At 38.3% G+C, this 15,568-nt stretch overlaps 1 protein-coding gene across 1 annotated transcript in view; it reads right to left on the reverse strand.

Moving 5' to 3' along the window:
- The window catches only part of LOC126106121 (uncharacterized), a 116,065-nt gene extending 104,486 nt beyond the window's left edge, over window positions 1-11,579 (reverse strand). Inside the window, exons 1-3 of the mRNA XM_049912366.1 lie at window positions 11,494-11,579; window positions 8,821-8,867; window positions 6,167-6,214 (exon numbers count right to left, since the gene is read on the reverse strand). Of these exons, the coding sequence (XP_049768323.1) occupies window positions 6,167-6,214; window positions 8,821-8,867; window positions 11,494-11,558 (160 nt within the window). The 5' untranslated portion in view covers window positions 11,559-11,579. The remainder of the gene's footprint in view (window positions 1-6,166; window positions 6,215-8,820; window positions 8,868-11,493) is intronic.
- Window positions 11,580-15,568: the final 3,989 nt, after the last annotated feature.

Here is a 15,568-nt window from a genome sequence, read left to right on the forward strand (position 1 = left end):
CTATTCATACGTGATTCAACTGTGCATGCACATTAGCTCACTCGTAACTGCTAAAACGAATCTAATGTAAACCGCTGTGAAGTCACGCTAATCAGAGGCCATTTGTTGTTATGGAGCATTGCATAGTATTCCTACAGCCTTTGACACATTTTGTTGTTGACAGACACTTGTATGAGCACTGTCTTTTGTTATTGTGTATGGCGCATTTCCTTTGCAATTTAAGTTTTATTTTATTTTATTTTATTTATTTATTTTTTTCCCTCTCTAGTTCATGTTTTATTGCTGCAGTATTATTCTGCAGTAGCAGGATACAGTAATATCCTTTCTTAGAGTATTGGTTTTTACCAGTCAAAACTACAAAAATATAACTGAAAACTAAAACGATGAAAAATTCCCGGGTTTTTCCCAGTTTTCTCCCGGATGAAAATTCCGGAGTTTTTCCCTGATCTCCCGGGTCGTACACATCCTGGTTAGATACTTAAAATATAGTTACATCACTGGCTATACAAATTAACTGTTCCCCCATCATAGCTTCCCACAATTGCTCATAACAGGCATTATCGACATGCCAATATTGTCCACCTTAAGGACCGGAGGTACCAGCTGTGAAGATAATTACTGTGCTTGAACTACCCCTAATGTTAGGAACTTAATCATCAGCAATGTATTTTGCGAGTTAGGTAGTCATACAAAAACATGCACTTAAAAAACACACAAATTCAAAAAAACAAAACCAAAGTCATTCATACACGAACTCCTTGCCTTAGGGCCCTGCCACACTGGGACCCCATGGCAAATCTGTCGGTCATTCTGCTGCCAGCGCTCTGGTCTCTCAGTACAAGATGCCAGCAGAGACATCAGAGTAATGCCCTCAGTCTCCAATCAGTAAAAGAGCTACAAGCTATATGTGCAAGTTTGAAATAAAAAACAAATGTAAAAAGGAAATGCGGAGAAAGAAGTTCAGGGCTCATCCCACCATTGCTGATCATGACATTAATGGGTTATCTGACATGCTTTATAATGGCTTAAGAAATTACAATGCTAAATTTTGCAGTATCCTGAGAATGTCATTCTGTCCATTTGATGAGATTTTGGAGATCTCCCTAGATTAACTGACGAAAAAGGTCACTGTTTTAAGGAAAGTAATTTCATTGAAGGAAAAGATTTTCATGAGCTGTGTACTCAGTAACTAAGTGTTTGTTGTCCATAGTGATAGTTACAGTTTTAGTTGTAACTGTAAAGTACACACAGAAGTGCTTTTCAGATTTTATTTGAAAAGTATGTTACTATAAACTGAAAATGAATTTAAAAATGTTTTAGACAAGAAATCGGAAACCTGACTGTTTTGTTTACATATCTTCTTTCTTAAAATAATTCTAGCATGTCTGTATCTGGCCTATTAACATCACTTTCTGCAGCAAGAGATGTAGCTGTGCTATTTCGGCCTGGAAGTAGGTTGAGGAAAACTTACAGAACCCAGATAGTAAATGTGCTTTGCCTGTGCTGTGGTTGCACTGGAGCATCAGGAACAGGCTGTGAGGAAATTGAGGATCAACAATTTCCACTACCTCCATCCAACCAGAGTCCAGAAAGTGTGTTATTGTAAGTAATTTGAATGTGACTGTAATGTAGAGAGACTTATTCTCCGATCTGAATTTCATTCCATAGTGCTCACGTGGGAGAGTAAAACTAGGTACGGGTAAGTGGCAAGTGCTTGGCAGCTCTGCTGGTGTCCTGGTGGGGGAGCAGCCATAGGCCATCGTGTGTTCCAGTGGCAGCACCACCGGGCCTGCCAGCATAACCTCACAGCAGCCACTCTGTCGGTGGAGCTGCCACACTCAGGTAGAGGCCAGGTCAGGAGGCTCCATTACGTCCCACGCTTCTGTCTGGCATCTCTGCCAGCAGATCTGCCATGGCATCCCAGTGCGGTAGGGCCCTCACTTTAAGAACGGCAAAACCAAATTCCCTGCTCCGCTTATCCGTGTTACCACCCATCAAGCAAAGCATTACTTTCCTGTAGTGGTAAACACCAGTCCTATCAGCTGAAAGGCCCACTAGCTGCCTCTCCGTGTACTGGCTAGTTCAGCAAACATGTATATGGCTCCAACAGACTACACTGGGCCATCAGCTGTTCCATTGAATTCCAAAGATGTTACAAGGGACATGAAAAGACCACATACTAATGATTATCCATGCAAAACTGCTCACATTCACCATACTAATGCTAACCTTACAAAAGATCCAGAAAAGCACTGAAGACAGCATTACCACTCTTAAATGTTTGTACATTATCAAACCTAGCTTAGTCAATTGCTATTTCAAGTGGAAGTCAGTGAAGCTTTCTTTCTTTCTGTCTTTCTTTTTGCATAGCCTCTAAACCACCTTCTGTGCCTTTAAGGGGGTGACCAGTCTAATATATACATTTGGCAACAACTGATCCATAACAATTGCCCACATGCGCACGCTCTCTGTATCTCGTTAAAAATTTCCTCCCCATCCGTCCTACATGCTCCGCATCACATGATGCACACTATATTTTATAAACACCTACCTATTCAAATATACTTGATCTGTTCTCAACTTCATGCTTTACACTATATCTGATTAAATTTTGCCAACCAGACATTGTACAGACTAAAAATGTACGCCAATTTCTGTGAAATGTATGGTAATGATCTTTTTATCACTAGTTATTACCTCATTCCAATTCTTCTAGATCTTGCGGATAAGACAAGTCACCCATTATTTACCGATATCTGATTCATAATGTATAATTCAGTTTAAAATTGTTACTGCACCATATTTTGGGAAAACTTCACAGAAGCTGGTGAAAAGTTTTAGATGGTGCAATTACATAAAGATTAAAGCAAGAAGTTGGGAATCAAATAAAGTAAATTTGACTGGTATGTGTTTACAAAATATAGTGCACATCATCATCATCCTGGACAGTTTCCAGCCTCTGGCTGGGTCTGTATGGAACATAGGCCTCTCCATCGTCCTCTGTCTTGCCACCTTGGTCCAGTCTTCTCCTTTCTTCTGGACACACTCCTCTACTCCTTTCAGCCATCTGTCTCTCAGTCTTCCTCTTGGTCTCTTTCCTTCCAGTTTCATCTCGTGTATCCTCCTGAGTATCCTCTTCTTCTCCATTCTCTTAACATGTCCATACCATCTCAGCCATGATTTCTCTATCTCCTCCTGTCATGGTTCCACCTTCATTAACTCACTGATCCTCTCATTTCTTAACATGTCTATCTTTGTCACTCTAATACTGTTTCTCAAGAATTTCATCTCACTAGCTTGTACTTTGCTTTTCTCTCTTCCTTTCATAACCCAGGTTTCTGATGCATATGTCAGGATCGGGACATAGTGTGACTGGTATATAACGTTTTTGCTGATTTTGAGTATATCCTTGCTCTATATAAGGCTTCTGACACATTTCCGAAATGCTTCTGCTTTTCTCCCACTTTTGTTTATTTCTCTGTCGTTTTTTCTGTTGTGGATTGGCAAGAGAGCCAACCCAGTATGAGAGAAAGTGGAAAGGCACACGTTTTAGCTCACGCAGGCTGGCATGAGGTCTGGAACAGGTCAAGGAAATTAGACTAGCAAAGAAGGACGTAGCTGTGGAATACTTAACTTTAATCCATAAATGGTGAACATCGCTCTTGACGGTACATGTTTTACAGCATCAATAGCAACTGGTAATGGCACCTTGCTAGGTCGTAGCAAATGACGTAACTATCGTCTCGGCAAATGAGAGCGTATTTTGTCAGTGAACCATCGCTAGCAAAGTCGGTTGAACAACTGGGGCGAGTGCTAGGAAGTCTCCCTAGACGTGCCGTGTGGCGACGCTCGGTCTGCAATCACTGATAGTGGCGACACGCGGGTCCGACGTATACTAACGGACTGCGGCCGATTTAAAGCTACCACCTAGCAAGTGTGGTGTCTGGCGGTGACACCACATTTTCCATCTTCCTGCATCAGGCTTCCTACGTACTTGAAACTCTCTCCCCACCAATTGTTATTCCAGTTGTTCCTCTCCCCTTCTTTCTTGTTGTGGTAATCATCTTACTCATACTAAGTTTCATCCCATATTCTTGTACAGTCCGTTCCTATATGTCCAACTGCTCTAGTACTTCCTCCTCCTTATTCCCCCAAATCATCAGATCATCTGCAAACACCATAGCTTTCATCTTCCTTTCTCCAATTAGTTGTGCTTCTGTACTCATTATATCGTCCAATACAACAATGAAGAGTAATGGTGAAAGTGCATTTCCCTGCCTCAAGCCATTCTTCTGTTCAATCCAAGCCCATCTCTCTCCTCCCACTTTCACACAGCTCAGCCGGCCACTGTGGCCGAGCGGTTCTAGGGGCTTCAGTCTGGAACCGCACTGCTGCTACCGTTGCAGGTTCGAATCCTGCCTCGGACATGGATGTGTGTGATGTTCTTAGGTTAGTTAGGTTTAAGTAGTTCTAAGTCTAGGGGACTGGTGACCTCTGATGTTAAGTCCCATAGTGCTTAGAGCCATTTGAACCATTTTTTCACACAGCTCACACTTCATGGTACATTTCCCCTATTCTCCAAATAAACTGTTTTGCTACTCCTCTGTACTACAAGGCTTTCCACACTTTGCTTCTATGCACACTATCATATGCTTTTTCAATGTCCAGAAAGGCCATTTGTAGATCTATTCCATATTCATAGTGCTTTTCCTGCAGTTGTCTTACAGCAAAAATTAGATCCACCATGGACCTTCTTGTTCTGAAGCCATGTTGCTCTTCTCTCATTCTTCCTTCTAATTTTGCCCGAATTCGTGCTTCCAAAATTTTCTCACAAATGTTTGTACAGTGACTCATCAATGTTATCCCTTGATAGTTCTTGCACTCTTTTCTATTTCCCTTCTTAAAGATCGGGACGATTATTTCATTCTTCCAGTCTTCTGGGATCATCTTCTGTCTCCACACAATTTTCATTACTTGATATAGCCATTGCATCCCCACCTCTCCTGCTGCTCTCACCATCTCTACACTTAGCTCATCCGGACCTGGTGACGTCCCTCCCTTCATCTTGCCCAATGCCTCTTCCACTTCTCCCCATGTAAGGTCTTTTCCTATTTGCTGTTCCTCCTCGGCTTGTTCCTCCTCATCCAGGTTGTGCATCATATGAGTGAAATATATAGAGCAGATGGGGAGGAAGCTTTTTAACAAGATGTAGAGAGCACAGAGACAGTTTTACAGTGGGCAATTACAGTAGACTGGTTGCTGCCAAACATGAGAATGGTCACACCCTAAAAGGCATAGAAGAGGGTTTAGTATGATGCAAGCAAAGAAGAAAGGAAGCAAGCTTGACCTACTTGAAATAACAACTCACTGAGTAAGGTTTGATAATGTACTTAATGTACAAATGGGCAATGGGCGAGAGCTGTAATTCTTTATTCAGAGTTTTTTTAAGGTTGGCATTAGTACAGTAAATGTGAGCACTTTTGCACAGATAACCATTGGTATGTGGTTCCTACATGTCCCTTTTAACATCCTTGGAACTCTATGAACAGCTACTGGCTCAGTGCCATCTGTTGTTTACTGAAGTAGCCATTGCACAGGGAGGCAGATGATGGAACCTGCAGATGATGTGACTGGTGTTTACCACTTCAGGTAAAGAATGCTTTGGTGGATGGGCAGATGAGTGGCACAGAGAATCTGGTGTTGCTCTTTTTAAGTAAGATGAGGACTTCATGTCTGAAGAACTTAATTTCTTTTTATATTTCTGATTTTGTGTGGCTTTCAAGTGCTTGTTTATGTAAGGTTAGAAAGACAGCCAGATGGTGGGAGCTTGACTCCTGAAATGTGTTACTGAGGATTATGTTCCTGACATTTGTGGTTGTATGCTAAAATATTTCTAACAGTCACCAACATACACTTTACATTTGAGCACGGACACCCTATAAAGTTTTACCCACAAAGCAGCCTAATTGTGTACAAGGTTCATCCGTCATTCTATCAAAATTGATTTTAGATGTAACAATTCCATCCTGGTCTAATGCTAAACATATACTAATAACCATGTTAAAGAATGTAACAAAACCAAAGCCATTCATGACAAATTTAAAGTATGTAGCTGTTGGAAGCACTAACTTATACACTTTTGTGTTATTCTAAAGTAAATACTCACCACTGTCATCACTGGAATGACTTCTTTTGATGCCACACAGCCCTGACCCTTAAACCAAAGGGCACATTATCAGAATCTGAAATCCTCTACATAAAAATGGCAGTGACAAGTTCTTAATTGCTTCCACTGAACAAATAGCACAAATTTAATAACAGAGGGTTTTCTCACTGTTTAAGTTAGCCCAGCTTGAATTTATTGAATGACTCAAGCATTAATTTGTCAATAACTACATCATAAGATCTGAAGTTTCACATTAAGGTATTGTGTGGAGGAAGAGGAGGAGCAGGTAAAGAAGCAGCAACAGGGTAGGATGAACAGTGGGAGGAAAAGAGAGGGGTGTTAACGAGGATAAAGCTATACGCGCTAGGAGAAATCAGGATGATTCATAGCATAAAAGGGCACCTTGAGAAAATAAGGTCAAATGTGGAGAAAACATGAAAAATAAATGCAAATGTCATGTGATTTAAACATGTTGCGGGTAAAGGACAAGAAACTTAAATTTGATCATTATTTCTTCAGATTCCTGCTATAGTTGTGTACAATTTTTTGGAGTGGTCTAGTTTCAAAACTTAACGTCTGTTTACGAATCAACATTAATGTTCAAAACTACTCACCACTAAGAAACTGTACGCTACTCTGACAGAAACCTGAACAAATATTAAAAGCAAAATTATGAAGAAGGCGGAGTAGGAAGAGAGTGTGTACACATACAGTAATGGACGCAGGTTCAGCCCACTTTGGGGCTTATACTTTTGTTTCCCATGCTTCTGCACTAAACAAGGAAAAAAGGTATCATATGGACATGCCTACATTCCAACGTCAAAGACATGTTGTATGTTTCCCTGCTCTCGGTGGCTGCTTTAAGCTATCACTCCTCTACCACATGAATCTGATACATTGACAACTTACAAGCAATAAATGAAGTGCCCTGTCCTATATGACACTATTCTTCAATTTCACTGATAAATTAATAGTGAGCAAAGGGTGGGGGGCAGCATTTCACAATAATGACTTATCTTTCCTCTCAGCTGACATAACTACTAATCAAACCGTAGTTTTTGAACATTAATCAAACAATGGAAAATCAAGGATGGAATTAACAATATTATGAGAAGGAAAGTTGCTACTCACCATATAGCGGAGATGCTGAGCTGCAGATAGACACAACAAAAAGACTCACAATTATAGCTTTCAGCCATTAAGGCCTTTGTCAACAACAGACACACATACGCACAGCTCACTGTGGTTTCAGTTGACTGAGACTGCAGTAAGGTGTGTGATTTGTAAGGTGTGTGAGTTGTGTTTGCGTGAGTGTATATGCGTCTATTGTTGATGAAAGTCTCAATGCCCGAAAGCTATAATTGTGAGTCTTTTTGTTGTGCCTATCTGCGACTCAGCATCTCTGCTATATGGTCAGTAGCAACTTTCCTTCTCAATATTGTTAGTTTTTGGACATTGGTAGTTTATATGGAATAATATCCATATAAACAAGTCGCAGATAGGCACAACAAAAAGATTGTCAGCAAGTAAGCTTTCGGCCAAATAGTCCTTCATCGGAATAAGAGAACACACACACACGAACACACACGAACACACACGAACACACACGAACACACACGAACACACACGAACACACACACACACACACACACGGTTACAAAGTCTGGCTGCTGAGGCCTCAGCAGTCAGAGACTGTGGTCATGTATGTGAGAGTTGCAGTCGAGTGAGTGTGTGTTGTCTCATTCTAATGAAGACCTTTTGGCTGAAAGCTTACTTGCTGACAGTCTCTTTGTTGTGCCTATCTGCAACTCAGGATCTCCACCACATGGTGAGCTGCAACTATCCATTCCATAATACTGTCATAATTCCATCCCGGATTTTCCATTGATTCATGTAATTAGTACACTTTGATTCAAAATTGTCTTCACTTTCCAAATTGCACTATCTTATAACCTGGTACAAGAAATGAAACATACGAAAGATTGCTGAAGTAAAGGGGCTTGCAGCCGCCCACTGCACATTTCTAAATTAAAGAATACTTGATTTATTGTTAAATTAGTTGAGAAACCGTGCATTTCCTGGGTCAGAATATATGGCATGGGAGAAGGCATGAGCACCATTCTAGATAAGAGATATATACAGATGAACATGTCATTAAGGATATTATGAATGCAGTTATCCTGCTAGAAAGGTAGTTTGGTTGCAGTGTGTGGCAGTGGGTGAATGTGGTGAGCAAAAATCTGCAAACTGTGGAGAAATAAATATCCTTGGAAAAAGCTAAATAATATAGGACTTACAAACTTTACTGTACACGTGAAAATGTTTTTATTGTTCCATTCACAACGCAATGTAATGGTGAGAGTTTCACCCACTGTGGCATACTGCGATAAAACTCCCTTACTAACAACATGAGGCCAAGCGTTATCTGCCATCACAAACATGAAGGGGTGGCAATGGGTGGTCACTGAGAAAAGTCTGTCAGTACAACAGACACAAGCCATTTACATACAGATATAGATGACAAGTTGTATAAACAGTTCATCAACCAACAAACACTAACACAAAAAATTGAATAAAAAAGAATTCTAGTAACATCAGATTACCATCACTTAAGGTGCTAATGCATGAATGTGTTCTAATACACAAGTGCTTACCTGATGGTAGGTTTTGACCAAGAGTACTGCATTCACCCATACTTCTGCTGAAAAATAATAAGTGACATAACAGATTTTACTCAGTAAAAGACAAAAACATTTGAAAACAGCTGAGGGCAAAAGTGAACAAACTTCTTTTTCAAAACAGTGCCAGGCAGAAGACCAAATTTTAAATATGAATACAAGACTCTACTTACAACAAATATAAAACAGTAACACTTCAGCTGCATCACATGTACTACTTTCACCAGAGGCAATATCCTGTTCACTAACTGAACACAAAATGTCTTTTCAAAAAGCCCTTTAAAGGCCCACATTTAAACTAATACACCTATAACTTTTTCACTTCATCATTTAGTGCATGTATAAACTTTTCAATTCACATTGACACCAATTTACTTCATGGGGGGAGGGGAAAAAAAAACACGTTCCCTGCAATGCCAATGAAAAGAACATTTGCAACTACTAACTATCTGTTGAATAAAATTCCACAGCTTCAGACTGCATGACAACTTGTCTCACAGACACACGATAGTAGCATCAGTCGGTAGTATTGGTCTTGTTGACTCATTTTTCGTCATTGGTGATTCTGCAAAGTTGTCAACTCAGGTAAAAGTGCAGCTACTGTGTCACCAGTTTTTTTGTGAGGTGTAGGTTTTGGTCTTGCTACTGAATCGTGAAGTGTAGAAGGATAATCATGAACCAGACGCAGATAGCTAGTGACATTGTGGTTCTTCATTTGTTTTGATTCTTAAATAAACCTCAGCAACTTAAGTGGTGCTTTTCTAATAAACTAGCATGTTCTGCCCAAAAACTGAGTAACACTCAGCAACTATCATTACTTACTCTATCACTACATCCAAATAAATCACGGAATATATTAGAATTGAAACTGTTTTCACTATTCTGAAGCCTAATAGCACAGCACTAATTACACACAACGTAAATTCTGGATTTCTACAAGACAAAGAAAATATCAGTAAACTTTACTTCCAAACCAAAAGAAATAACACACAAAATTTTTACTGTCAACATCATGGTTGGCCTCCTCATTTCGCACATTACCAACACATAAATGTCAAGTGAAAACTGCCGACACTGTAACTGCAATTAAAGTGAGACAACTATTCAATCTACCATGTTAAACAGAGATCTCAACAACATGAACTCTCCTATCTGTTCCTTGATGATACATGTGTTACTTGAAAACTGTGATACAGAAAAGATACTGACCACATTACAAACACCACCAATATGGTATATTTCACATATATATAATGAATATGCCACTCGCAAAACCCCATGAAGTTCAGAAGTAAAAATTCCAAACAAACTTACAAATTTGGGGCTGTACTGCAAAATTAAACTTTGACAAGTTAAGTTAGTATTGTATAGCATAGTAGTATATTCATATAAGGAGCACATGCAATGATAAAAGTTGTAAATCACAAGTTGAATATACCAAATAAATTAAGTAGCTTTGTTTTTCTGGTGCAGATACCATTGTTTCAAAATTTATGGAAAATCAGAATGCTAGAAAACCAATGAAAATGAAGTGATAACAAAATTGAATACACCAGTACCACATTCATGCAATGCACAACTACAAGTTGCATTTCAGCAGCTCTACAACCTGAATACAACGGCATATTTGCAACTCACAACCAAACTCTCATCTTTCAGCCTAATCAAGACCTCAGGCTACACTATGGATCAGTAGATATGTCAGCGCACACAAGATTTTGTAGTTACTTTCATTGACTTCGCCACCTCACTATCAATCTTCTTCCAGTATATACTATACTATAACTCAGTCTCACTATACAATTTATGTTTCAAAATCTAATACACGGATGAAAGAAATATGGTCAGTATTCTGCACTCTCAATGTCTGCACATATACAATATCACACACACCACTTCGTAATTATGTTACTGTACAAAGTTTATGTCCAGGACTGGTTTATTCAACTGACTATTTATACAGAGATTAACTACGTAGTCTGCTCATAAATCTACAGAATTACAATTCTTTTATGTAGCAGCCTGGAACAATTCAATGAGAACAATTTTAATCCTATGTAAAACAGGGAAACGTGGACAATACAGACCACAGACAGGAGGAAAATACAAGATCTTGAAATATGATGTTACAGATTAGGGGAGAAAAGCACTTTTTGGCACATGAGAGTGAGAGAGAACAACTTTTACTTTTTCGTTATTTTTATCTCCGCTTCCATTGTATTATAAGGTTTAACGGCATAAATTGTCCTCACAACTCTCGGACATTTCATCGCGAGATCAAAATAATTGTACCTACGTTACGTGACAAACCATAGTGCAAAATTTTCTGGAAGTCTGTTGGCGATAACGTTTCATTCACTTTGATTCCACACAAAATATTAAACTTCATATAGCTTATAAACGTACACCAGCTATAGTATTTTACAAGCTCTATATGAAACTATTCCCCACGTTTCAGCACATAATACTTACTGCTATACTCCATTTTACTGTAGGAAATATATTTCGTGAATGGAAATGTGGTGTCACATTAAAAGGGGAAAAAAAGGATGTGGAAATTTTAATACGATAAATTCTACTTTCACACACTCGTGAACAGAACTCATTTTACCTATTTATTCCCGAGCGAAATATTAAAATTTGAATTACATGCAATAAAAAGTCGTCAATACTCTTGCTTCCGATGTACTCACAATAAAACACAATGCATACATTTAAATAAAAACATATTCAATACTGACATACCGTTACTATTCACTGCACTTTGCACTACGTTTGCAACTTTCTTGTCCCGACTTGCACAGATCGACGCCTGCGGTTTGTTTACGTTGTTATGCAATGTCGCCAACGTAGGAAAGACTTATAAAAAAAAAATAATGTAGCATTCTTAAGTTCACTAAAGACAGTACGAAACAGTCTCTATCTTACTGTGAAAAAGTTTCAGTAACATCAGAATGTATGAATTTTTAAGTAATCAAATCCAGAAAGCAACTTTAACTGCAACCCAGATAAAAGCTAAACTTAGTTGTTGGTAATTTTCAGCCCGGACTTCATTTGTTTACTTTTCAAAGTTTTGAATTGTACCAAAATATGACAGAGTAACATTATTTGTAATAAAATCCAAGTAACTTAACAACGCATTGAAATGTTTCTCAATAAACCGTGTCCTATGATAGACTAAAAGTATAAAATTTATTCATGCATTCAGATTTCAGTCATTTAGAGATCATGTTACAATGGTACAGGATTTGTCAGCTTAATAGAATGAAAATGAGTAGGCCAGAAAATATACTGTGCATACACAGAATTGTGTAAGCATACTTTAAGAGGATAAGAGTGACCTTAATGAATGAACAATCCTGGCATTTGCTTGAAGTGTCTTCGGGAACCCCAAATCAGGATGGTCAGGCAGACCAAGATATACGCTCGACTACGAGAACGGTGTCCTACGTGCACTGCATCAGTCGTTTAGCTTCTACTATAAAATGTGTCGTATGAATAGAAGTAAAAAGTTTTGGATTCGTGCTTTCGTTTCACATATTTAGTACGCGATTTCGTATCTGTCTGGTATATTGTAAAAACGGAAAAAAGTACAGGTGCGTCAACCATGGTCAGAGCCTGCGTGCGAAACCAGTGAAGCGCCCTTTCAATTTTGTAAATGAGTGAACCAGTTTCTTACCATTTGGAAAAGATTGCCAAAAGGAAAAAAAAAACTATATGACATTTATTTATTATGTATCTGCTAATATATTCTAAATATAAATTATAAGGGATAAAGGATTGTATTCTTTGTATGTTTATTGGAATTTGCGTTTTTTGCCATAATGTTTCACAATTTTACGTATTTATAGGATCGTGAAAAATATTACGTCTCCCAACTGTTTTTCAACAGAAAATAATAAGAAGTTATGTTCTTATGTGTAAATAACAAAAGGTTTCTGGCTATTTTCCTCGAGTTTTTACTCTGTGGGTTATCGCTGTTTATCTAGATTTTAATATTTAACGTAAGTAAAAAACAAGATGCAGAAATCCCCTGCTGCTAAAAAATCAGAACACAGTTATACAATATCAACTCTTCTAGCAATTCAATTAGCAGAGTCCGTAATAAAATTGTGAGTATCCATGTTATCTAAGATGTTCCCATCTATTGATATTGCGGCCAAGTTGGACATCTTCCCTGACTCATTGTTGAACGCACATAGTTTTTTTATAAATTTTAATTTGGAAAAGGATCTTGCATCACAGGCTACTGTGCCCGGCATCGTTATTCAGTACCTCCTCATTAATTACGTAATCTACCCACCCAACCTTCCGCATTCTTCTGTAGCACCACATTTCAAAAGCTTCCATTCTCTCCTTGTCTAACCCATTTATTGTCCAGGATTCACCTCCACTCCATACAAATACAGAAAAGACCTCCTGACATGTAAGCATCTATATTAGATGCTGACAAATGTCTCATATTCAGAAATGCTTTCCTTGCCATTATTATGTCCTCTCTATGTTGGCCATCATTAGTTACTTTGCTATCCAAACAGCAAAACTGAGCTACTACATTAAGTGTCTCATTTCCTAATCTAATACCCTCAACAGATTTAATTCAAGTATGTTCCATTATCCTTGTTTTGCTTTTGTTGATGTTCATGTTATATCCTCCTTTCAAGATAGTGCCTATTCTGTTCAGTTGCTCTTCCAAGTCCTTTGCCTCTCTGATAGATTTAGTATGTCATTGATAAACTTCGAAGTTTTTATTTCTTCTCCTCTGGACTTTAAAACTTATTCCAAATTTTTCTTTGGTTACCTTTACTGCTTGTTTTGTGTACAAATTAAATAACATGGGGGACAGCCTATAACACTGTCACACTTGCTTCTCAACCACTGCTTCCTTTTCATACCCCTTGACTCTTATAACTGCTGCCTGGTTTCTGTAAGAGTTGTAAATATGGTAGCCTTACACTCTTTGTATTTTACCCTTGCTACCTTCAGAATTTCAAAAAGAGTAATCCAGTCAACATTGTCAAAAGCTTTTGCTGAGTCTACAGACACCATAAACGTATGTTTGCATTTCCTTAACCTATCTTCTAAGATATGTCATAGGGTTAGTGAGGCCTATGTTCCAATATTTCTCCAGAATCCAAACTAATCTTTTCTGAGGTCAGCTTCTACCAGTTTTACCATTCTCCTGTACAGAATTCATGTCAGAATTTTGCAATCGTGACTTACTAAACTGATAGTTCAGTAATATGCACACCTGTCAGCACCTGTTTTCTTTAGAATTAGAATTATTATATTCTTCTTGAAGTTTGAAGGTATTACACCTGTCTCATACATCTTGCATACCACATGGAAGAGTTTTCTCATGTCAGGTTCTATCATGGCTATCAGTAGTTCTGACAGAATGTCATGTATCCTCGTGCCCTCAATTTGACTTGAATCTTTTAGTGCTCTGTTAAATCCTTCTTGCCATATCACATCTCACATCTCATCTTCATCTACAAACTCTTTTGTTTCTATAATGTTGCTTACAAGATCGTCTGTTGTATAGCCCCTCTGTATATTCCTTACACTTTACTGTTTTTCCTTCTTTGGTTAGGACTGGTTTTCCATCTGAGTTCTTGATATTCATACTGCTGCTTCTCTTTTCTCCAAAGGTCTCTTTAATATTTCTTTAGGCAGTATCTACCTTCCCCTCGTGATATATGCTTCTAAATCCTTATATTTGTCCTCTAGCTTTCCTGCTTAGCCACTTTGCACTCCCTGTCAGTCCCATTTGTTAGAAGTTTATATTCCCTTTACCCAGCTCCATTTTCTGCTTTTTCATATTTTCTCCTGTCGTCAAATAAATTCAGTATCTCCCATGTTACCTAAGGATTTCTACTTGGTCTTGTCTTTTTACCTATTTGATCTTCTGCTGCATTCACTATTTCACCTCTCAAAGCTACCCATTCATCTCCTGCGGGATTCCTTTCCCTGTTCATATCAGCCATTGCGTAATGCTCCCACTGAAACCCACAACAACTTATGGTTCTTTCTACTCATACCAGTCCCATCTCCTTAATTTCCTACCTCTTTACAATGTATTCACTCTTAATCTACAGTTCATAACCATTAAATTGTGATTAGAATCCACTCCCCAGAAATGTCTTACACTTTAAAATCTGGTCCCTAAAACTCTGTCTTACCATTATGTAATCAATATGGAACCTTCCAGTGTCTCCAGATCTCTTCCACATCTTCAACTTTCTTTAATGATTCTTAAACCAGGTGTTAGTTATAATTAAATTGTGCTGTGTGCAAAATTCTACCAGACAGCTTCCTCTTCCCTTTCTTTACATTCACCTACAATGTTTCCATCTCTTCCTTTTCCACCTGTCAATGGCCAATCATCCATCACTATTAAATTTTCATTCCCCTTAACTATCTGAATAATTTCTTTTATCTCAGCATATATTTCTTCAATCTCTTCATCATCTGCGGAGCCAGTTGCCATTTAAACTTGTACTAGTGTGGTAGATGTGGGACTTGTGTCTAACTTTGCTACAATAATGCTGTTGATATTAGCTTATCTGCGTTCCTATTTCCTTATTCATTATTGAACCTACTCGTGCATTAACCCTATTTGATTTTGTATTTATAACCCTGTATGCATACGACCAAAAGTCCTGCTCCACCTGCTACAAAAATTCACTAATTTCCACTATATCTAACTGTAACCTATCCATTT

Source organism: Schistocerca cancellata, chromosome 10 (assembly GCF_023864275.1).
Source record: "Schistocerca cancellata isolate TAMUIC-IGC-003103 chromosome 10, iqSchCanc2.1, whole genome shotgun sequence".
Taxonomy (NCBI): domain Eukaryota; kingdom Metazoa; phylum Arthropoda; class Insecta; order Orthoptera; family Acrididae; genus Schistocerca; species Schistocerca cancellata.